General features: G+C 49.2%; 1 protein-coding gene across 5 annotated transcripts in view; it reads right to left on the bottom strand.

Moving 5' to 3' along the window:
* Positions 1 to 23,900, bottom strand: part of HUWE1 (HECT, UBA and WWE domain containing E3 ubiquitin protein ligase 1) — a 1,878,220-nt gene that overhangs the window by 1,097,488 nt on the left and 756,832 nt on the right. For all 5 annotated transcript variants that reach the window (XM_085629865.1, XM_085629862.1, XM_085629866.1 and 2 more), the window contains 2 exons: positions 19,885 to 19,966; positions 10,617 to 10,793 (listed from right to left, as the gene is read on the bottom strand). In XM_085629865.1, the coding sequence (XP_085485991.1) occupies positions 10,617 to 10,793; positions 19,885 to 19,966 (259 nt within the window). The remainder of the gene's footprint in view (positions 1 to 10,616; positions 10,794 to 19,884; positions 19,967 to 23,900) is intronic.

Here is a 23,900-nt window from a genome sequence, read left to right as displayed (position 1 = left end):
GACGTTGTTTGGGCGGTATGTTTGGGGGGGATTGTATGAGTTCGAGGCAGTAGCCAGACTGGATAATTTGTCTTACCCACCTGTCTGTGGTGATGGAAGTCCAGACAGGCAGGAATTGTTGGAGTCGCCCCCCGACCGGAGTGGAATGGTCTGGGGGGAGTGGTGGCAAGTCACTGTTTGGTGGCTGGTGAGGTGCGGGTGTTGTTGTTGTTGCCCCGCCCTCGACCTTTGTTATTGTTTCCCCTATAACCTCCCCGGAAATAACCTCTGTTAGGGGATGTTTGTCCAGAATTTTTAAAGGTGGACGTGGTCTCAGTTGATGTGTTTTTGGAGCCTCCTCTATAAAAGGAGCGACGAAAGGAACCCCGGTTTTGATGAGACTGCAGTGCTCCCATAGACTTGGCAGTTTCATTATCCTTTTTCATTTTTTCTAATGCAGTATCCACTGCAGGGCCAAATAGCTGCTCTTGGTTGAAAGGTTGAGCTAGAATTGCGGTTTGAACCTCCGGTTTAAAACCGGAAATACGGAGCCAGGCATGTCGTCTGAGTAAGACGCTAGTATTGACCGCTCTAGAAGCAGTGTCTGCTGCATCTAAGGCGCATTTAATGGAGGCATTAGATATTAATTTGCCTTCTTGGATGAGGTCAGAGGCCTGGGACTTAAAAGGTTCAGGCAGATGTTGCATAAGGTCCTCAAGTTGGTCATAATGCGCTCTATCATACCTGGCTAACAGGGCCTGGGTATTCGCAATACGCCAATGGTTAGCCGCCTGCGCGGCGACCCGTTTGCCCGAGGCTTCTAAAAGCTTAGACTCTTTGTCTGGGGGAGGCGTTTCTCCAGTTGTCTGTGAGTTAGCGCGCTTCCTGGCATTTGATACGACTAGGGAGTCTAAAGGGAGCTGGGCCTTAATGTATGCAGGGTCTTGCGGGGCTGGTCGGTACTTTTTTTCGATGCGTGGGTTGAGAACCCTAGCTCGAACAGGGTCCTTAAAGACTTCAGTAGCATGCTTTATAACCCCTTTGATCATGGGCAGTATGTGAACAGTCTTTTGTGACTGCTCAAAGGTATCAAGGAGAAAGTCCTCTTCAAGGGCGTCTGTGTGCATTGTAACGCCGTGGAATGTTGCTGCCCTATTTATAAGTTGGCCGAACCCTAGGTGGTCATCAGGAGGGGAGGGCTTGGAGGGGTAGGTAGTGGGGTCAGGCATGTCAGGTATAGGATAAGACCAGTCATCCATGGGTGCTGGGTCTGGGAACGTAAAAGGGTCGTTTGGATCAACAGGATCATTAAATAAATCAGGGTCCGCCCCTCCCCCTAAGTCATCATTATCATCCTGTGGAGGAGGTGAATGATAGGGAGATGGTAAAGGTAAAGGTAAAGGAGAATCAGGAGGAGGAGGGGGGGACGGGTTGGGAGGTAAAACAGGAGAGGAAGGACGAAGTGGTGAAGTAGCACAGTCCTTTTTCCGTATGGGAGCTGGGGGAGGTGTAGTGTCCAGCTTCCGCTTTTTATATGGGATGGCAGTCACATGTCCCGTGTTAGGATTGATGTAGATCCGCTTCTGAGTAGGATCTGGTCGAAAAAGTTCATCTGGCTCCGAAGGTGGTGTCTGTGATGTCCGCTTCGGGTCTTTATGAGCTTTTTTCGGCGGGGACGCAGTTTTCGGCGCCGATGATTTTTTCGGGTCCGATGGATTTTTCGGAGCCGACTGAGGTTTCGGTGCCGACTGAGGTTTCGGTGCCGACTGAGGTTTCGGTGCCGACTGAGGTTTCGGTGCCGACTGAGGTTTCGGTGCCGATGGACTTTCAGGCATCGATGTTGAAGAACATCTCGGTGCCGGTGGAGACTTCGGTGCCGAGGAACGTTTCTGTGCCGAAGGAGATTTCGGTCTTGGAGCCTGTTTCGGTGCCGACAGTGGGATTTTGGGTGCCGAGGGTGTTAAAGGCACAATCAGGTGAGGTTTGCTCGAGCCCGAGCCACCCACAGGCTTAGATGTCTTCGGAGCCGGGCCCGAGGGCGGGGCTTCTGAAGAGGATTTCCGGTCGCGACTGGGCCCAGCTGGCGGAGTCTTGACCAATGCTTTTTTGGATGGGGCAGGGGCAGGGGGGGTGGTACTCACACGCTGCCCTGGAGTGATGAGGTCATCGGAATCGTCGGCCTCGGACACGATCTCGAGATCTTCGGTGTCGTCTTCGGGAACATCTTGAGCAAAGATGTCCTCCGGTTCTGGAGCTGGTTTGGCCATAATATGGCGTCGAGCTCTTCGGTCCCGGAGGGTCTTCTTCGAACGGAAAGCGGAACAAGCTGGACAGGTGGACTCGTTGTGTTCCGGCGACAGGCAGAGGTTGCAAACCTCGTGGTGGTCACTGTGGGGGAACTTCGCTCCACACTGGGGGCATTTTTTGAAGGGTGTCCTGTCCATCAGCCGCTTCCGGAACCGGTCCGAGTTGATGTCGTCGATGGAATGAAGATTAAAGAGTTAAATCGATTGCTGGAAGTTTTCTGCTGGAGCGGAAAAAAGTTCATCCGAACCCAATGGCGGAAAAAAACAATCTGCCGATGGAGTGGATGCCCATGCGCACTGTTGTCCAGGGGAGGAGTCACCAACCTCGTGACCAAAGGCTTCTTCCGAAGACAACAACAACCTGCAATCATCCGAGACCAACACCAGATGGCGATCTTATCCTCAGTGTGTGATCTGCAGCTCATATGCCTCGAACGTATATTTTTATTCCCTTTGTGGTTCTAAAAATAAAACAAGCATATATTTTATATATATAAACCATTGGCCTAGAGTTCAGTTATTGAGTGTGTGAGACCATTTGCTGACTGAGTGTGTACAACAAATGCTTTACACTGTCCTCTATTACTGCCTTACTGCTCGACCAAGCTACCACTTTAGAGAGTAAGGTCATACCTAACTTTAACCTCTCTCAGCCCCTGGGGACTGTGGACTCTGTACACCCTGTACCTATTAGGCAACAGTATATACAGAGCCACTTTCTCACACACAAGCTGCGCAAAGGCGGAAGAAAGAGAAGAGGGAGACACCGCACCAAGCGGTATACTGTGACGCCAGGAAAAAGCGAGGAACCTAAGAAGGTATCCACGCCCGCCTACCTTAAGACAGGGCTATACAATAGCCAACAAATACCCCCATCTAGGGTATGAATCGTTCCTGAACAAAAACAGGGAAACTCCTGTTAGGGAAACCCGCAGCAGAGGCCAAGAACATAAAAGACCTGTGGAAAACACCACAGACTGCTTACTAATCAGCCAAAAAAGACACAACGGACCCAACCTGAGGACCTATACCGCTGCATGTAACAGCAAAAAACACACACCACAAGCTGAAGGGCTGAACCAGCAGCCAAAAGAATTGAGGGTTCAACTGAAAGACCCTGAAGGCATTCAAAAGCCGCACACAGCACACAACGGGCCAACCAAAATCATAAGGCCCCAAAGAAAAAGGAGGGATAACGCCTCCCATAAAGCGCCGGATGGCCGAGCTTACGGAGGGGGAGGGGGCGGAGCCCCGCAATTAGTCTCTGAATAGCAGAGTCTGCGTGGGTGTGAAACAGAGTTCCAGCAAAAGGTAAATCCACAAGACGCTCCTGTTGGACTTGGCCCTTCTGGCAAGTTTACCCCTAGAACTTTTTGCAGTATCCTAGCCTTTTTCCTGTGTTGTACTAGTGGTTTTAGGCCTCTAGACGCTTTCACACTGTGTCCCAGTGGAAAGCGCGTGCGCTCTGTGTGGTTGAATGAGACTGACCTGCCCTCCCATAGGAATGCATGGGGGATCTGAGTGACCGTGCTAGTTCCTGATGCGTGGGGAGTGCAGGGTCGAGTTTGATATGTGCAAACTCGTGAGAGTGAATGCTGCGCAATGATGTGTGCAGCGTTACTGTAGCTAGTATAGAAGCGCCACTTCTAGACACTGGCATAAATGTGCAGTGACTGTCTGGCGTGTGATTGGCTGGTGTGCCTGGCTCCAGGAGTCAGGGTGGGTCTGCCCCAGTGGTGGGTGGAGAGCTCTGCAGGTTGATGAGTGGGAGTAGTACACCTAGGACCTGAATAGGGCTGGGCTTTCCCCACACAATGCTGGCTCCGCCCCCTGTGGTGCGACTGATGACCCTTGCCTGTTCTGTGAATAGGGAGAGGAGCTGAGCAAAACAAAGTGCTCAGGAACCAGTTGTATCTGGTCCGCCCCTTCCCTGCACCTTTGGAAACAAAGGATTTGGTGTATAAAAGAGGGGCTGTGACCCCATGAAAATGTTCTCGTTCTGTACTTGAATCTGCCAGGGGCGTGCTGCTGCTGGGGCTCATGGGAAGGCTTGCCTCCCTGGGCCCTGCCCAGCCCCTGGATGCCTGGAGGACTTCTGGGAACTTTTGCTGCATCCTTCTAGCGCCTGGGAGCGCTTTGCCTTGGATTTTGGTCCTGAACATAGCGCCTGGAGAGCGCTTTATTCTAATTCCCCCAGAGAGAGGAGCTGGGGCTGTGCAGCGTCGCGCTGCTGAGAGAGGGAGAGGGAATACCCAGACTAGGGATTCCCCCATGATGCCTGCCTTGCGGGAGCCCACCCCGCTTATTTTGTCGCTTTTGGTGCGCAGGTGCCCACCCTGCGTCTTTATTTCACGTGATGGCTTGATGCGGGTGCCCACCCCGCTTATATGAGCCCTTGCGGGTACCCACCCCGCATACTGTTACTAAAATGCACCGCAGCGGCCCGAGCCGCATTCAGAAACTGCTGCAGAGTCCGCGGCCCGCCTGGTTGTGGGCAGAGCCGCTGGACATAAGAGGAAGTACGGCCATTGTTCAGAAGAGGCCGCCCCCGCCGTGCACCGAGAGCGAGTCCCCGAGGAGTGGGGGCTCTCCAGTGCATGCCGCGAGGGGGAAGCCCGGAAGAATAGTCCTTTGAAGTCCCGTGTCCCAGGAGGGGGCCCGGGTGAAGAGAAACGGCAGCGCGGGGTTCCCTGGAAGTAAAGGGAAGCCCCACGCCACGACCGAAGTGCTGCGGGACACGCGCAGGCCGCCGAGTCCAGCGGAGATCCAGAACGGCGAGGTCACCTGACCCGGTGAGTAGAGGGGGGGCTGCCTCCTTTGTTCATGGTGCCCACGAGGCACCCGGGTAGTCCTGTTTAGGACTCAGAGCGGCCCCGTATGGTAGTGGGCCGCTCCAACCGGGACATGTTATTTTTAAGAGCGCGAGTGGCGCTCCAACGTATGGGGACATTGTTTAAAAGCCTGTGAGGCTCCACCGGGACCGCATTATTGTCTTAAGAGCCCCAGATGGCTCCAACGAGGGGGCCAGTCTTGCCAGTGGCGCCGCCTTAGCGGGCCACTGTAGTTCTGGGGGCATCTTTTCCTTCTTAAAGGAGCCAGTGTGCTCTAGGGGGACATGTTATTTTCTGAGCCAGATGGCTCCAACGTTTTGGCATATTGTCTCAGGGGCCATTGAGAGCCCATGCCTCCTAGGTGCCTTCAACAGCTGCGCAGCACTTCGTGCCAGCTGCAGCGTTTAGGCCCTGTTCTTGTCCCCAGCTGCCCAGCAAGTAGTGGGCAGCTGCTACGTTTAGGTTCTGGTGCGACCTGGACCCTAATGTGATTGAGGTGTTGTGACTCATGCTAATGTGATTGGGTGTTAGGAAATGTACTGTGTATAGCATGTTTTGCGCACCCTGTGTTTTATACCTCTACATAGGATTTCTGCCTAGGAGGTGGTTCTACCTGTTTAGGTTGATGTTAGGGAGATAATGCTTCCCTGTGTGATGTACGCCCCTAGTGTAGTTATACTTAGGTGGCTAGGTCTAATGCGTTGGACTAATGAGAAAGTGCATATTGTGCTTATGCCCCTGTGATGGATGCAGGATAGGTTTTATACCTGATGCTAGTGTGATGACGCTGAGGTCATTATTGTGCCAGTAGTTACTGGTTGTGCTCTACAGTGATAATTTGTGCTACAGTTAGTATATGTCCTACATGTACAAATTGGTGATTTGTGCTGATTCTGACAGTGGTCCATGTGGCCCTGTCCTGTGTAAATAGTCACTTGTAAAATTCTGCCCAGTGCCAGTTGGCACAGTGTAAATTGTGTGATTATTATCTAATGTGTTTTGGTACAATACAAAGGCTATTTTTATATATAACCTTGTGTGGAGTTTCTTTTGTGGTGGGCCTTGGGTGTTGTTGCTGGGTGTGCGCGCAAACGCTTTATACACATTGCCTCCGGGATAAGCCTGACTGCTCGTGCCAAGCTACCAAGGGGGTGAGCAGGGGTTATCTTTGGCATGTAACTCCCCAGCCCTGACTAGAGTGGTGGTTTCTGCCTGGCTTTGGCGCAAGCCCTAGCCAACCAGAAATCCCATTTCTAACCGCTCCCGAACATTCTCTGAGAAGACACCATCCCACAGCCAAGCATGGCGGCGGAGGGCCACAGAAATCGCCATAGCGCGGCCGAGGGAATCAAATGTCCAAAGCCAAACGGAGAATGAATGTAGCTCTCGACCATCCCGCACATGGTGCCGCAGACCAGCGCGGGCACCCTCTTGGGAGGCGCAAGACATAAGGGAGAAACTCCTCCATGGGCGAAGGCTGCAAACTAAAACGCTCGTCCTCATGCCCTGCTGGAGGGAGAGAAGACCAGCCCCTGTAGGATGGGAAACCCACGGATGAGTTGGGAACCTGAGGGGTCTCTGGAGAGGGCGGAGATGCCTGCGGGGCAGACAACTTCAGGGAGCGGAAGAGCAGGTCTGGGGGCTGTGGACGTAGAGACGGCGTGGAACCCACCCTGGAATCTGCTGGAGAAACCTGTAGCCAAACTAGTCGGCGCTGAGGGCGAAGCCGCCGGCGAGTCAGCAGAAGGCCCCGTGCACGGCGAGGAATCCACGGACATCGCAGGAAGAGAAGGGGGGGGTCGGAAGAAAGCTCAAGAAAGCCTGCAGAGCTGTAGCGTAGGGTTTCAGCTGGGCAGTCGTCGCCCCAACGCCAGGAAACGGCGGCCCGGGTGGCGACGGACGAGGACGCACGTCCCGGGAGGGATTGGCGCCCTCTGCCGAAGGAGGACAGGGCATTGGCGGCGAGCTGCAAGACTTACCGGCAGGCGAACGACACCCATGGGGCCTCGGCGAAGGACGATGCCGCAGCCGGAAACACCAGCCCCTGGAACAGTCTGAGGTATTCGACGGATGCTGCAACAACACCGATCTGCACAAGCGGGCCGAAAGCAATTTCATCCGGCGCTCCCGCCGGGACTTCGGCTTGAGATGCTGACAAGCCTCGCAGTCCGTAGAGTCATGGTGCTCACCCAAGCACCACATACAAATAGTGTGAGGGTCCGTCACCGACATCTGACGTGCACAAGAAGCACACGTCTTGAAGTCGGAAGCCATGGTACACTGTTCCCAACTTAAGGCGCTAAAGAGGCCCAAAAACAGGCCAAGGAGCACACTTCGGCTCCGCATTGCACGCAGGAAAGAAGGCAACTGACGTCAGCGCGCCGGAGTGGGACTTATGTGACCTCGCTGACGTCACATCTGCGGACGTCAGGGAGGGGTCGCGTGGTACCGCCCCCGGCGCGCAGAGAGGCTGTGGCAAAAAAATTCCGGATCCAGTCTCACGCCTGGGGATAATTATACGTTAAGGAATCTGCAGCTAGTAGTCTATCAGATACGCACACACAAATATGCACACACGCGCGCGCACACACACACACACACACACACACACACATACTACGCGCACAAATACACACAAGCATGCGAGCACACATGCATTACTACTGTAAAGTATTTATTGCTTAACTGTGCCAGGCTTGCTTGGTTCTAGAAAATAAAATAACTAAAAGAATATTTTTTTTATTCAAAAACAATTGATCAGACGTTCAGTCTTTGAGTGTGTACAAGAGATGCTCAACACTCTCCTCTGTTACTGCCCTACATCTCGACCACACTACGACAAATAGTGTGTGGTGCTATCTAACTTTACCTCTGCCTACCTTTGGGGTTCCACTGGACTCTGCTCACTATACCTCACTTTGGTATAGCATATACAGAGCCAGCTTCCTACTGAGTGCCAATTGGGTTTGGTCTTCAATGCAGTTTTAGGGAAACAAAGGCCCTGGACACCTGTTTGGCAGAAGCCCAGGGCACACTCAAAGCACATCAGTAGTTCAGCAAAACGTGGGGGCAACCATACAGAAAGAGGGCACTTTCTCAAACTGAATATGAACTGTTTCTGGGTAGCTATATAGTCTCTTCTGTTAGGGATCCATTTTCGGTGGAACAATGTCTAAATTTGGATCCAAAGGGACATCTTTTAGTTTCCTCAACTGTGTTTTCGGTGCCAATATGGCCTGGCCTTTGGGTGCCGAAGATTAAGGCTCCGAAGGCGGTTTATTTTTCGGCATGGAGGATTTCGTCTCCGACACAGATTTTAACTTCGAACCCCTGGGCTTCGGTTCTGAAGATGGTTTGTGTCGACTCATTCCCGAGCCGAAAGGCCTGACAGTGTTTCAGAGCCGAGCCGGGGCTTCGGAAAAGTCGTCCCGGTGCAGACCTTGGCCAGAAGGCAGAGGTGGTGCCGAAGCCTTAGATTTTTTGTGATTGAGCTAATAAGGCAAGGGGTCTTCCGTACTCCTGTTACCCTGTCCCTGTACAAGTTCTTCGACGTCTAGGTCTATCTGGAGCTCCGAATCCGACTGACACAGAGAAGGCCACTTCCTTCTCCACTGCAAATACACCAATATCTTCTTGACCAGACACTTCCCCCAAGATATCCAGCATGTCTTCAATGCTTTGACACTGCATCTCACAACATCAAGCCAGACGATTGCAAAGGGTTTTCTTTGACCAAAACTATCTGCAAGCGTTGCAATCTTCTTTGTGCTCTAGAGAATAGCACAAGTTACACACCTGGCGTGAGTCAGTGTGCGGATATAGTGCGCGCCACGGAGGACAGAATTTGAATGGTGTCCGTTCCATTGACAGACAGCTGAACCGACGCGGTTGGCTGTCCATGAAGCTTTCTAATTGAAAAGCAGATTTCACTGACCGAAACAATACAAGGAGAGGTGGTAAACACATACGAAACAATACTGTCGAGGGTAGAGAATACTGCATACAAAGGGGAACTCGGACAACTGTTTCGAACCGGAGTGCAGCAATACATGTCCGAACCCGATGGCAGAAAAAAAAAAAACAATGGAGTCGATGTCCATGCCCCCTATCACCGAAAGGAGTCACCTTACCTCTTGACTAGCCAAGACTTCTTCAAAGAAAAAGAACTTGCAAACATCCGGACCCAACACTAGATGGCAGGAGTATGCAAAGCGTGTATCTACAGCACACATACCTCGAACACAATGTTTTAGAAGGATCACTAACTGACATCTGACACACACACACACCTTGCAAGGCAAGATTTCCTTGTTGTAGACTTTTCCTGCAACGTTGCAATTTCCTGCAAAAATAATGCAAAACTTCTAACACCTTGGAGAGCATAGGAAAAAAATGATACACCATGGCGCAGAAAAATGTAAACGGACTTCCGCACGCCGAGGGCCTCTTATGGATCCAATGACATCACGCGAAGCCTCGTGCAAAGCCATGGGCATTGTGACATCAACGTGGGAGAGCTGATAAAGGTTTCTGTTGAATGCTGGCAAATTGGATATCCAAAATGTGAGGAATCCTACTCTAATGGTTAATGGGAATGGAGGCTCAAAGGTAAAAGTTACAGAAAATTAAGTCGTTTTGGAACTTTAGTTCCCAGCCAACCTGAAGGTTTCTTGGAAACAAATCTCATTTCGTCTGGATAATGACTTCTTAGCAGACATCAATATGAATCCTCCTAAGGCTGCTTTTATGAAAAAAGGTGAGTACAAATTAGTTCTTTATTGAAAATGTGATGTGGACACTGGTTGAAAATTGCTCAATAGTTCAAGTTTGATAGCAGATAAATGTTAAAACGTCTCATGTCTACCACCTCACACTGCTGTTCCTTCCACCGTTTTCTTTAGCTTAGAGAGCATATTAAGGTCAGGTGAGCAAAGTGTAAGCATACAGACATTAGCTTTACAGCAGAAACCTTTTGCCCATGGCACTTCTAATGTGTCAAGCTGTTGAGCGCTGGATATTTGGTGACGAGAATATAAATATACATATAAATATAAATACTATAAACAAATGTGCAGCATTTATGACGAGGCTCAGATAGACATCCTAAAACATTCATTCTGAAGGCACTGTCAGAGAAAACAGTTTTAAACTTTACAGAACCGCAAGCACAATTTCAAACCCATTAACTACAATGGAAAGCATACGGATCTAGATCAGATTCAGAGTGCAAAGGTTCAAGCAATAGATTTCCCCCTGTCTACCAGCCAGCGCATACCATCTCTTTCATGCACCCAATATGTATGTAAAGCTTTTCAACATCAGGCCTAAAGTGCAGAAGGGTAACAGGAGATGTTCGCATTACCAAATATGTGCTCCATGGATTAGAACAACCTGTTCAAGAACGTTGATAAGCAACACATGCTTGCCAGACACATTGCACATTGCTTTCTAATTCAATATTTATAAAGAAATAGTTCTGTTTGCACACACCACTCCATACCTGCACCATGGTCGTGAACTGCACAGTATACCTCCGCCGGCCGGCCGTGAAGCGGACACTTGTCTCACCAGCTTTCCAAGCTGTGTCAATGGTGCCATTATTACTGGCACTGTAACTGCACCAACGCCCAGAACGATCATCAAACCAGCGCCAGTTGTTGCCATTGGCTTGCAGATACTGTAGCAAAACGGGGCATCAAGAGTATTGATTGTAATGGGCTCAATAAAACGGGCACAAAAGCATTTTAACTCAACAGAGCACATTTGGTGATTGAAGCATAATTGTTTTGCAAATTTTGTCTCGTGGCCCTCCAACGAAACTAGTTCCCTGTAAGAAACCTTTTGCAGCATAGACTCTTCTAGGTTCACATACTGAGCATATTCTGCCAATCTAGTGGTTGGAGTCGGAAAGTGCTTTTTTTCTGTTGGGTGGTTGTAAAACCTGAACCCCCTGCTCAGACTACAACCCCCTTTGTGTGTGCAAGCTCTCAGATTATTTATTCCCTTTTTTGCCTTTTGATTGTCTGCCTGTTGAATAAGTACAATATTGCTTGTATGTGTTTATGTAGCGGAGAGTGCAGGGAGACTTGCAGACCTTTTAAAAAAAAAAATTATACACACACATATACATACATATACATACATATACATACATATACATACACATACATACACATACATACACATACATACACATACATACACATACATACACATACATACACATACATACACATACATATATATTATCTACTGGCGGTCGCCAGTAGATAGTTATAGTTAGGACCGTGTTTCCATAGGAATTCTCAAAATTCTATTTTGAATAACTTTGGCGCCGGTTGACGAATCTTCGCGAAATTTTCAAAACTAATGGGGCGCTCCGCTCAGCTCCTACCCTGAAAGTCTCGGGGTGATTCGTCAAGCGGGGGCCGAGAAAAAAGGGGGGTCCCAAAACGAGTTTTCCCCATGCATTTTTCCATAGGACCTTTAGTTGAAGGTACAGCCCGAACGGCTGAAGAGAATTACTTGAAATTTGGCAGAGAGGTAGTCCTCAGGTCAGGGATGTGCCTTTTGCAGGTCTGGTGTAAATCTGTTCAGTATTTCCTGAGAAAATAGCATTTAAAAGCATATATATATCTATAAGTGCGCACCGTGCGCGTACGGTAAACTTACCGTACGCGCACGCTGCCGTGCGCGAGCCTGATTGGTTGTTAGATCTTAGTAAACATTCGAATCAGTCGAAACCAGGACTGCTCGTAGCTCCAAGAAGTTTATGTGATAACTCTGTCGGTATTGGACCAGAGACCATGTACCTGAAGCTGGTCCATATGAGCACCCCAGCCCTGCATGGAGGCATCTGTGACCACTGTCTGTGTCTGAGGCGCCTGATGAAAAGGACGCCTTGAAGTAGATGGGAGCGTTTCATCCACCATCTGATGGAGTCTTTGGCAGCTTGGTGAAGAGAGATGAGATCTTCCCAGCGGCCGGACTTCTGGGACCACTGATCCTCTAGCTCTTGTTGCAGAGGACGCATGTGAAGACGTGCATTGGGCACAATGTAAATGCACGAAGCCATCAACCCCAGAAGTGACGACACTTGCCTGGCTGTGGGAAATGCAGTGTTGATAAGCGTGTGGTATTTCTGAAGCATGGATGATAACCTCTCCTCCGAAGAACACACGCTTGCCTTTGCGGAGTCCAGAGAGGAGCCCAGGTAGTGAATCCGCTGAGTGGGATTGAGGACCAACTTTTTGTAATTGACCTGTAATCCCAGCAACTGTAGGAGATTGAGGCAGAACGAGAGATGGCTCTGGAGTCGAGCAGGAGTGGAACTCTTCAGGAGCCAGTCGTCTAGATAGGGATAGACGAATATCTTCCGTTTGCGGAGGAAGGCAGCTACCACCGCCATACACTTTGAGAATGTCCGTGGAGCGGATTTGAGGCCAAACGGCAGAACTCTGTACTGATAGTGCTGACGAGAGATCTGAAACCTGAGAATTTTTCGGTGTTTCACTGAGACAGAAATATGGAAGTAGGCATCCTGTAGGTCGATGGCACACATCCAGTCTCCCTGGTGAAGATGCGGGAAGATCTGATGCAGGGCCAGCATCCAGAACTTTTCTTTCCTGACAAATCCGTTGAGCAGACGGAGGTCGAGAATGGGTCTGTACTCTTTGACTACTCCTCGTTTTTTTAACTAGAAAATACCGGGATTATACACCTTGATTTCTTTGCAGGGGAGGAACTTCCTCTATGGCGTTCTTGGAGAGGAGAGTAGCTACTTCGCCCAGTAAAAGCCGAATTTGAGGGAGGTGCTGCCTCCGTGGGGATACATGCGGAGGGGGAGACTTGAACCTCAGCAAGTAGCCATGATGTACAATATTCAGCACCCATCTGTCTTTTGTAATAGCTTCCCACTCTGCCAGGTGAACACTGATACTTCCTCCTACCGGAGTGGCGAACGAGCGCGGAGGAAGTAAGGTCTCACTGCTTTGAGGGCTGTTTGGTGGAGGACTGTTGTTGCTTTGCATTTCCTCTCCCTCTGCCACGACCCCTTTGTTGGAACTGGGACCTCTGCTGATTTTGGGAGGACCATTGGGGTGTTTGAACGCGCTGATGAAAGGAACGCTTGTCGCCCTGGCGAAAGCGCTTTCGATATTCCTTGCGCTTTTCCAGCCCAACAGCTTTAACGGTGTCCAACTCTGCCTTCATTTTGCTCATTTGGTCATCAGCGTGAGCCCCAAACAAGGATGACCCGTTAAAAGGCAGATTAAGAATCTTCTTCTGCGCATCAGGCTTGAGGCCCGTAAGCCGTAGCCAGGCTGAGCGCCGAGAGCATACGCCATGAGTAGCCATGTGCGGCGAGGTCCGAAGCATCCGCAGCCGCAGTGATAATTTGATTGGCTACAAGCCCACCTTCGAGGAGAATTTCATTAAAATCCTGCCTGTCTTCCCTTAGCAGTTTCTCAGCAAATCTGGAGGGAATCCCACAGAGAGCGATCATACCGTCCTAGCATGGCTGAAGCACTAGCCACTTTCATGTTTGAGGCAGAAGTGTTGCACATCTTTCTGCCATACGAATCCATTTGCTTACAGTCTTTCTCCGGGGGGACAGAAGAGGACACAGAGGCAGAATGGGACTTCATGGCAGCCGCCACGATAACGGAGTGCGCTGGTGGGTCCGCCCTTAGAAACAAGGGATCCTCAGCAGGAGCCTTATATTTCTTAGCGATTCTTGAAGGCACAGAGCCCACCGTAGCAGGAGTGAGAAATGTGGCAATAGCTGGCTCCAACAATCCTGGCACCAATGGTAGCAAAGGTCTGGGTGCTGACCGGTGATGCAACGTGTCTAATATAATTGATGTGGGAGCCAGAGGGGTGTGCAGCGTGATATTCAATTTCTGTGCACCTCTACCCAGGACGTCAGAGAAAGTAGCGATGTCATCAATAGGTGACACACGTGACAGGGGTGTAGAAGACAAGGTCGGAGAATAGTCCCGGACCGAGAACCTTGTGGAGGAAGACCAGGTGGGCGATCTAGTGCGTCGCCTCTTGTGGGGACTGTCACTGTGATGAGCCCTGGACCTTGATGTGCGTTTGGAAGGAGATCTTGGGCTTCTGTGAGAAGGACGATCCCTGGATCGTGACCGGCGTGGAGAAGGTGACTTTGGACTACCAGGAGGGGACTTGCTCCTACGCGGAGAAATCCTGGAGGGAGAGTACGTGCGGGAAAAGTCCGAGCCCGGACTTCTGCAGTCACCTGTACCCACATTCTCCAACCAGCGAGGTAAAAGACCAAACTTCTCCGGTGCCTTAGGTGATTTTTCTGGAGAGATCTGCACGATATGCAGGCCTGGAGATGATGATCTATCTCCTGAAGATCTAGATCTGGCTCTTCTCTCCGCGGTCAATGCAGCTCTATCCTTCGACGTCGAACGCCTCGATGTCGATTATGTTTGTGTCACCATCAGTGCAGATTGTTGGGAATGGCGCTCCGCCCTCGACGCCGATCGCCTACGGCGTTGCGGAGACCTCTACATCGATCTTCGTCATCGAACTGGTGTTTGTCGTCGGCTAGGCGACTTAAACGTCGACCTTCCATGACGTCGAGTGGGGGTTGACCTCCTCAAAGTCGAATGCCTTGACGTCGAACGACCCACTCGCGGCAAGACATAAGTCGTCGCAGGTCTCGACGCTGACCCCCTCGACGGCGAGTGCCTGGACGTCGACGGAAGCCTCAACGTCGACCGAGACAGTCCAGATCTCACCGGACTAACAGCCTTCGAGCCCGAAGGACTGTGCCTCGACGCCGACTTGTCTGCGGCGGAGAATCTCTACGTCGAGATGAATCTCTTCACGCAGAAGTCGTCCTGGGTTTCGTAGACAGTACCTTCGACGTAGACGGCAAATCTCTTGGAACCTTGGTCTTCCTGGGGTCAGGAGAGGTGGTATGTCGCCGTTTTTGAGGACGTCTAGCTGAAGAGGGTGATTTTAAGGATGAATGGTCGCCTTCACGACGGCTTCTCTCCTTTTACAGCTCGGCATGTAGTTTAATGCGCCTGGAAACTGGCAGTGGGGGCACCGGTCAGGATTGTGTGAAGTTGGCAGACACACAATACACACAGAGTGTGGATCCGCCAGTGACAGCTTAGTGCCACAGGAAGGGCATTTCCTGAATAAAGCAGGCATTCTGACTGGAAAAAACTTGAAATTATTCAGGAAACCAGCAAAATCTGCTTTTAGAAGCCAGAAAACGTCGAATTTCTGAAAAAATTCTGAAGTGAAAAACTTTCAGTCACAAAACTGTAGAGCTCAAGCTCCAGGATCCTCATAGAAGGAGCCGGAAAAAAGAACAGACCTAACTGTCACCTGTGGTGCACCATGGGAGCAAGGGGTCTCCTGCGGGCCTTAAAGGCACGGTCCCTTACTCGAATGCCTTAAAGGCAAGGTGTCAGTTTTCTTTGTTTTCTTGATACTCTACTGCAGCCTACAGGCAAATGCCTGCAATTACAAGTTTGCTTTATGGCAATAAAGCATTGTTGTGTGACAATGGGCTTGGTGCTTCCTTTTTTCCTTATGGGTTAGGGGGCACTACAATGCAAACCTATGTAATTTACAGCATTGCCATGTTTGAAACATTTTTAGGCTGCATGTATATGTTTTCACATATGCATATATGTATATATATGTATTTTCTATATGCTCCGGGATCCCGCACATGGGCGGGGATTATTCATAGATTATGACTATTGATGAGTATCCCCTGGATGAGAATTGGCAGCTCCACTGTAGTACGGAGAACTAATGGGATACTATAGCTAGCCGGATAGGGGTTCTGGGCACGGAGGAGTGGTTTATACACCGAAGTCCTGGTTTCCTGTGCAAAGTTCTGTATATGTGCAGAATCCCTGCAACAATGCCTCAAACAAGTACTCTACAAAGTAATCCAAAAGTAATCTCAATTGTATTTAAATATTCAAAAAACCCGTAAAAGTCATTTTAATTCAGCTTGCTTGTATTGTTCAACCTGCCTTGAAAAGTACAATTTTTATTTACCTGTACCAAGTCATGCTTGGCTCTAAAACTAAAATACAACTAAATATTTGGATACAAAACAATTGGTCGGAGTTCATTCTGAGTGTGTGCTATCATTTCTTGACTGAGAGTGTAAAACAAATGCTCAATACTACCCTCTGATAAAGCCTTGCTGCTCGCCCTCACTACCACAAAGAGTGTGTCAAGTGAGATCTAGTTTTAGCACTGCCTACCTTTGGGGTCCCACTGGACTCAGTGCACATTATACCCTACTTTGGTTTAGTATACACAGAGCCAGCTTCCTACACATAGCCTATTAGATGGGGTTGCAGAAGATCTAGCACACTGTGGAGAACAGTTTGTCTCATGTCCCAGAGAGCATGTACTTATCGTGCGAGGAGATAGATGGCGTTCACTGACTTGAGGGCTATGCTACCTGCTGAAAAGGTCTTCTTAGCGTATTGCTCCATTACCTATCTGAAAGACCTGTAGGGAAGGCGCATCACAGTTTTGAGGAGCAAGATGTCTGAACCACTAGGCTGGATCCTCAGTGCCCATTTGTGGCACCCTGCAATGGATGTGGACTGTGGTGGAGGAAGTGTGTTTTTCTTAAAGTTCCAGGATGGGCTCTCGGAGGGCCTAATAAAAGGGGAGCCGAGGCACTGTTGTATGTGATGTATGCAGAACCTCTGTAACAATGCTGGCTGTGGTGATGGTCGTAGGGAGCTGGAGGGATAAGATTTCTGCCATTTTCTTCATCACCAAAAAGCAAGATCCAAGGCAGGAGAAATGTGGTGGTTTTGGATCACTGCACACAGGAAGGAAAATTCTGTGCTTACAACCATCAATCAAGATACCATGATGCGTCAGTAAGGCCCTCAAGGACCGACGATTTTAATACTCCCTCAACCATTACCAACACCTCTGAAAACCATCAAAACGACTGCCCTAGCCACCCACATAAGTGACCGCTCAAACAGCAAGGAACTGTTCAGCATAGTCCAGAATCCCATCAACCCCTCGGCTAACGAAAGCATCACCACACCATGCAATCCCTCTGCAACACAGACGCAGACGTTTCCCAAATCAAAATCAACACTATCTGTAGGAAGCTGGTTCTGTATATATTATACCAAAGTGAGGTATAGTGTGTACCGAGTCTAGTGGAACCGAAAAGGTAGGCAGAGGTAAAGTAGGTTAAGAATTTGTTGTACGAAGTCAGCAAATGAATTCACACTCAAAGACTGAACATCAGACCAATTCTTTTTGAATAAAAATATTCTTTTAGCTATTTTATTTTCTAGAACCAAGCAAGCCTGGCACAGGTAAGCAATAAATACTTTACAGTAGTAATGCAGTTTGTAAACAGTTTGAATTGAAATTATAAATGTACTTTGCTTTGATTACAGTAGCATTACTGATAATACAATGTTTTTCAAAATACAGTACATATACTTTGTATAGGATATTTTGTATAATATAATGTAAGTTACTTTTCAAATTACTTTTCTTGCACTGGGACATTTCCTGTAAACAGGCAAGTAAAAGCGTTTTGGTTATTTAGTAACAGTTTTAAAGGATTTCTTAGATTTTCCAACTCCACACTTTGAAACTTTTCATAGAACAAGTCATTGTTATCCTATGGAGGCAAATAATGTTATCGGTTAACAGGCAAGTACTTTGTTGTGGGAGTTGGTATTCTGGGGTTTGACACAGGGGTCCCCCAGACTCAAGGATGCACTCTTGTTACATCCTCAGCAGCACTAGGGCGGCCAGTTACAGTGTGCTGAGGCCCAATGTTATCCAATGGGGGATAGGGGGCCTCCAGTTGGTGGCTGCTGATGAGCAGGACACTGGGTTGTGGGAGCAAAGCTCCTGGGTTTAAGCTCAGGACAAATGGGGGTTTAGGCCAGCACAAAAAATGCACCCTCAGCGGCACTGGGGCGACCGGGTGCAGAGTGCTGTTTGGGCGTTGGGTGCCCTGTAGCTTTCAAAGGGAAGTCTGCAGTTTACAAACACACTGCACGCTCTGTGACGAAGGTCTTCTGGGTGCGACCACTACTTGCAGAGGTAAGTTTGGATGCTGGGGAATGGTTAGGCACTGTTGGTTGGGCCACCCAAGGCCGTGGGGCGTCGGGTGCAGGGGTGCCTTTTAGGGTCAAATCTTACCAGCTCCTGGTCGCGGTTGGGGGGGGGGGGACCTTCCGGTTTGAGGCTGCAGGCGTTGGCTGGAGGCTAGACACAGGTCAGGGGTCACCAGACCTCTGGTCAGGATCAACGGGAACACCTCCTCTTGGTGTTGGGCCACTCGAACTCAAGCCATGGGTGCCGGGTGCAGAGTGGTGCAAACCCACAGATCCTTGCGGAGCTGTAGTCTGTTTGAACAAATCCGGTATTCACTAAAGACAGTCTTTGGGATGGAAGGCAGGCAAGTCCTGCGGGTTTCTCGGGGTTGCTGGCTGCTGGACACCAGGATTTCGCTGGAGCATGTTCGAGGTGGGGACAGGCCGGTAGGGCTGGGCCAAGTCAGAGGGTGTCGTCCTCTTAGGTTCACCACAGCTGTTCGGTCCTTTTCTTCTGGTTTCTTGTCTGAGGAAGCAAGGTTCAGGGGTACCCCTAAATACTAGATTTAGGGGTGCTACAGGTAGGTAAAAAGGTTGGGACCAATAGGTCCCTTCCCTGGGGTGGGTACACACCCTATTATGCCACCCTCCAGTGGGAAGGGAGGGAATAAGCCTTAACCTGATTGGCTGGGTCCTCCAATCAGCAATATGGCGGGGACTGAGAGTTGTGCTTCACCTCACCCCCCCACCTTAGGGGTGGAGTTGGCAGAGGTGGGCACACCTCTTCCTCACTTGTTTTTTCCGCAGCTTCTCCCGCCCAAAGTGGGGGTCAGAACCAGTGGGGACCAGATGCTGAAAGCAGCAATTGGCCAGGGGAAGCTCACAAAGGCGGCAAGCCTTTGAAGCTTCCCCTTCGTGGACCCTGTCCAACCCGGGGAGGAGGCTTGGCACCTCGACCCAGGATGTGCATGCTTTCGTGCCCCAGAGAACAATAGGCTCTCGACCCAGGGGTCTAGAAACATGTCTGGAGATGGCAGCTGAAAGCATCCTCTCAGCCTGGACACTAGTGGTAGGTCGTTTTTATCATGGAGAATCTCAAAGATGCTCTCTGTGTGCATTTTTCACTGGCATCAGTGTAGGTTTAATGTGCTGAGAAGTTTGATACCAAAGATGTGTGCCATGTCGACTTCACTTTGTTCTGCATCAAAACACGCAGCCTGCGCAGGCATTGTGTGAGTAACGATACAGGGCCTCCAAGGGTGGCACAATAAGGGCTGAAGCCTTTAGCCTTTAGAGGTCTTCCCTGGTCACAGTACCCTGGGTACCTCTAGTACCATTTACCAGGGTCTGACCTGTGGCAAAAGATGCCAATTTGTTTTTGTTTTCAATGCAGGTTTTAGGGAAAGAACATAGGCCCTGGGCACCTGATTGGCAGGAACCCAGGGCACACTCAGTCAAAGCACATCAGAAGTTCAGCACAAAGTGGGGGTAACCATGCAGAAAGAGGGCACTTTCTCACAGCATGCATTTCTTTTTCTATAAAATTCTCTTATAAAGCGTTGCACTATCCTGCTCACAGGCAATGCTATTCAGTTATCAACATCGATAAAGATCTCATGATGTATATCCTGCGTTTCTTCTGCACATTTCAATTGGCAGAATATAACATACCTTGTTCATCTGAGATCTTCTCTTTGATGATATGGACATCTTCTCATAGAAATCAATTAGCAGCAGCACTGGAGTGATCCATCTAGGACAGAATATAAATATCACCACAGTGAAACGCCGAGAAACTGATCTCAGAACTGTACAAATCAAAGTAGAGAATTATTCCAATCATACAAAGAAGTCACTTTAAAGCTAGATTCAAAGTACGAGATCGATCAAGAGGAATATTTGATAAGTTTTAAAGAACACGCAACTTGCATTTAGTAAAATGTTCTGATAAATGGTGCGGCTCCAACAGATTCCTTACATGACCCCTCCCAAGGTGCTAGAATAGAGCCTAAAAAATGTTCACTAATAAATCACCAACACCAGGTGCTGCTGAATAAACGTTGTGATTAAAGCTGAGGGAGCACTGAAAATTACATTGGCCAGGAAAAACAAGGCACCAAAATCTTTATGACTTTCGGAACAGCATTTACTCAGCACTTTCATCAAGGTCAAGCAAAATGTTAAACATGCCTAGAATGCCTAGAAGTACAAGTTTATTACCTTTGGTAACAATATTTGTAATAGATACTCGTTCGATCTGCAGATTCCTGAAGCCTTGAATCCCCTTAGGCACCAGACTGGATCCTGAAAATTTACAATAGCTCTCATATGGCAGTAGGCGGTGCCACAACTCACATCTACTCAATAACTTCTCCTGAAATGATGTCATGGAACTCAGAAGTTCAGTATTTTAGTGCACTCTTGGACATGAATTTGAAGTTGCTCTCCTCAAAGACGTTCTTAGTAGAATATTTAAGTTCAGTGTTTTGTTGCGATTTCCACCAAAGTGGTCATGCTTCAAACAAGGTTACTCCTGTGGTAAGCAGATGTCGTGCTCTGACTCATGAGACGTCTACTTGTGATGGCTCGGATCGCAGCATAACTCCAAGTCCTGCTATAAATGTGGTGGCATGCTTAACCAGACCTTCAAGGTATGAGACCAAACTCTTCATGGCCCTGACTCATGAGACGTCTACTTGTGATGGCTCGGATCGCAGCATAACTCCAAGTCCTGCTATAAATGTGGTGGCATGCTTAACCAGACCTTCAAGGTATGAGACCAAACTCTTCATGGCCCTGACTCATGAGACGTCTACTTGTGATGGCTCGGATCGCAGCATAACTCCAAGTCCTGCTATAAATGTGGTGGCATGCTTAACCAGACCTTCAAGGTATGAGAGACCAAACTCTTCATGGCCCCGACTCAGGATGTGCACAAAGGTAAGTGGAGTTGTTCCATCTCCTTGTCACCTTACACCAGCAATGCATCCTAGTATGGCAGTGAAAGGGACTCCAGGAAGTTATGGAATATAACGAGAAGGGACACTGACTTGTGTGTCAATTGTGTTCAAAGGGTAGGTTGTCCGGTTGGCAGTTCTGCTTCTCGACCCTCGCCTTGCAGCCAGCCTTAGTGGAAATAAAGTCAGCACAGGATTCATGCATTGTGCAAGCACATTAAGAGGAGCGTGAAGAGGTGTTTCCTGCAGCCTTCACAAATGCACAGCTCGCATTCTTCAAGCAGAACTTCTTTTCAGGTTCCTCTTGTACACCTGCTGTCCATAAAATTTCCAGTAACACCATCTCGGCACCAGTTGTACCACTTTCGCAGCTGTTGCCCTACCTTGGATCCAACACACAATATGAAGGAATTTCTGAAGACTAAGGTAATTCTAACAATGCCAAGATGCAAGAATATTTTGAAGAAGAATCTATCTCACCATGAAAAGCACTGCCAACTTGGGGACATTTTTGTCCCCCACTCAAACTTCTTCAGATGCTTGATGTGGTCTATCATGAGGAGGACAACAATAGTGAGGCAGGCCACCACATTTCTCCTGAGTGCTCATGCAGGCATCTATTTGAGACTCCAAATTGCTAGTGGCGTATGTAAGAAAGTGGCTCTGTATATACTGCACCAAGGTAAGGTTCAGTGTGCACAGAGTCCAACAGTCCCCAGAGGTTTGGCAGAGGTTAAAGATAGATATAACCTTACTCTCTATAGTGGTAGCTTGCTCGAGCAGTAAGGCAGTATCAGAGGACAGTGTAAAGCATTTGTTGTACACACTCAGCCAGCAAATGGTCTCACACACAATAACTGAACTCTAGGCCAATTATTTTGTATATAAAAATATATAGTTAATTTTAGAATCACAGGTTGGTATAAAAATACTCTCTCAGAATCAGATGCTAGAGTTGTATACTTTCAATGAGCAGTAGACTTTGGAATGCAATAGATACAGGGGTTGCAATATGCAACACAATTCTAAAACAATAATAACATTGAGCTCAAAGGGGTATTTTAAGCAAACTGCAACAACATTTACTTTGCGTACGTTTTTCTTACTCAGGGCAGGACGAGAAGCCGTGCAGAGCTAACAAGAGGACGACACCCACTGACTTGGCCCCAGCCCTACAGGCCAGTCTCCCCTCGAACCTGCTCCTGCATAACCCCGGCGTGTCCAGCGGACAGGAACCTCAAAAACTCTGGAGGACCTGCCTGCCTTCACTTTCCAAGTGGTTTCTCCCATGAACACCGGACGTGTTTGAACTATAGCTTCTGGTGCCAGCAAGGAACCGCGAATCCCGCACACTCTGCACCCGCCAAATCCGGACCGAGCGGACAAATACCACAAGGAGGTCCCCCCCGGTGATCCTGACCCGAGATCCAGCGACCCCCGACATGCCTCAAGCCTCCTGCAGCCTCAATCCAGAGGACCCCCACCTACTGCGACCAGAGCGGGTAAGAAAATCAGACGTCCCAAGGCACCCCTGCACCAGACACCCGGCCTAGTGTGCCCAACCCAGCAGTACCTAGCCAACCCTCAGCATCAAAATTTACCCCTCAAAGTGGTGGTCACTCCTGGAAGATTCTCGTCCACGAGCCAGCAATATTTATTTGTCCGAGAGAATCTCCATTAAAATCAACATGGCACCCAACCTCAAAACAGCACTCTGCACCCTAGTGCCGCTGAGGATGCCCCTTTGGTGCAAACTTTGTCCCCAACTTGCCCCAAGATAAACCCCAGGAGCGTGGCTCCCCCAGCCACGTGGCATGCTTGCCAGCAGCCACCGACCGAAGTCTACTGCTCATTGAAAGTATACAACTCTAGCATCTCATTCGGAGAAAGTATTTTTATACCAACCTGTGATTCTAAAATTAACTATATATTTTTATATACAAAATAATTGGCCTAGAGTTCAGTTATTGTGTGTGAGACCATTTGCTGGCTGAGTGTGTACAACAAAATGCGTTACTGTCCTCTGATACTGCCTTACTGCTCGACCAAGCTACCACTATTACAGAGTAAGGTTCTATCTAACTTTAACCTCTGCCTACCTCTGGGGACACTTGGACTCTATACAAACTATACCTCATTTTGGTGTAGTATATATAGAGCCAGATTCTTAGACCACCTCATCCCAGAAGGAATGAGACTGACCACTGTGTTTTCTGGTTAGGGAAGGGAGAGGGATCTGCCGTTGACCCAATTCTGGTTCATGAGCTGCCACTGCAACTGTCTTGCAGTACCCTCCAAAATCTGGACGCAATCTGGCAGATTCCCCTGAAGATGCGCCCACTGGAACTTCAGGTCCTACTGCAGAGCCCACATATGCCACCTGGCATGATCGACCAGCAGGATGTAGGAGACCATGAGGCACAGCAGTCTCTGGGTCATCCTGACCGAAACCCAGGATAGAGGCTGAAAGGTCGGAATCATAGCCCGAATATCCCGGACTCGCTGTTCGGGAGGATAAACCGGAAGTGTGGCGTGTCCAGAGCCGCTCCGATGAAGAGGAGCTTCTGAGAGGGGGTCAGGTGTGACTTCGGCACGTTGATGGAGCACCCCAGCGAGTGCAGGAGGTCGGCCGTAGTCTGGAGGTGGGAGACGACAGCCTGGGGCGAGCACACCTTCAACAGCCAGTCGTCAAGATAGGGGAAGACTGGAACCCCTGATCTGCGCAGATGA

Source organism: Triturus cristatus, chromosome 10 (assembly GCF_964204655.1).
Source record: "Triturus cristatus chromosome 10, aTriCri1.1, whole genome shotgun sequence".
Lineage (NCBI taxonomy): Eukaryota > Metazoa > Chordata > Amphibia > Caudata > Salamandridae > Triturus > Triturus cristatus.
The sequence above is the reverse complement of the archived record's forward strand: the minus strand, read 5'-3'. Positions and strand labels throughout refer to the sequence as shown.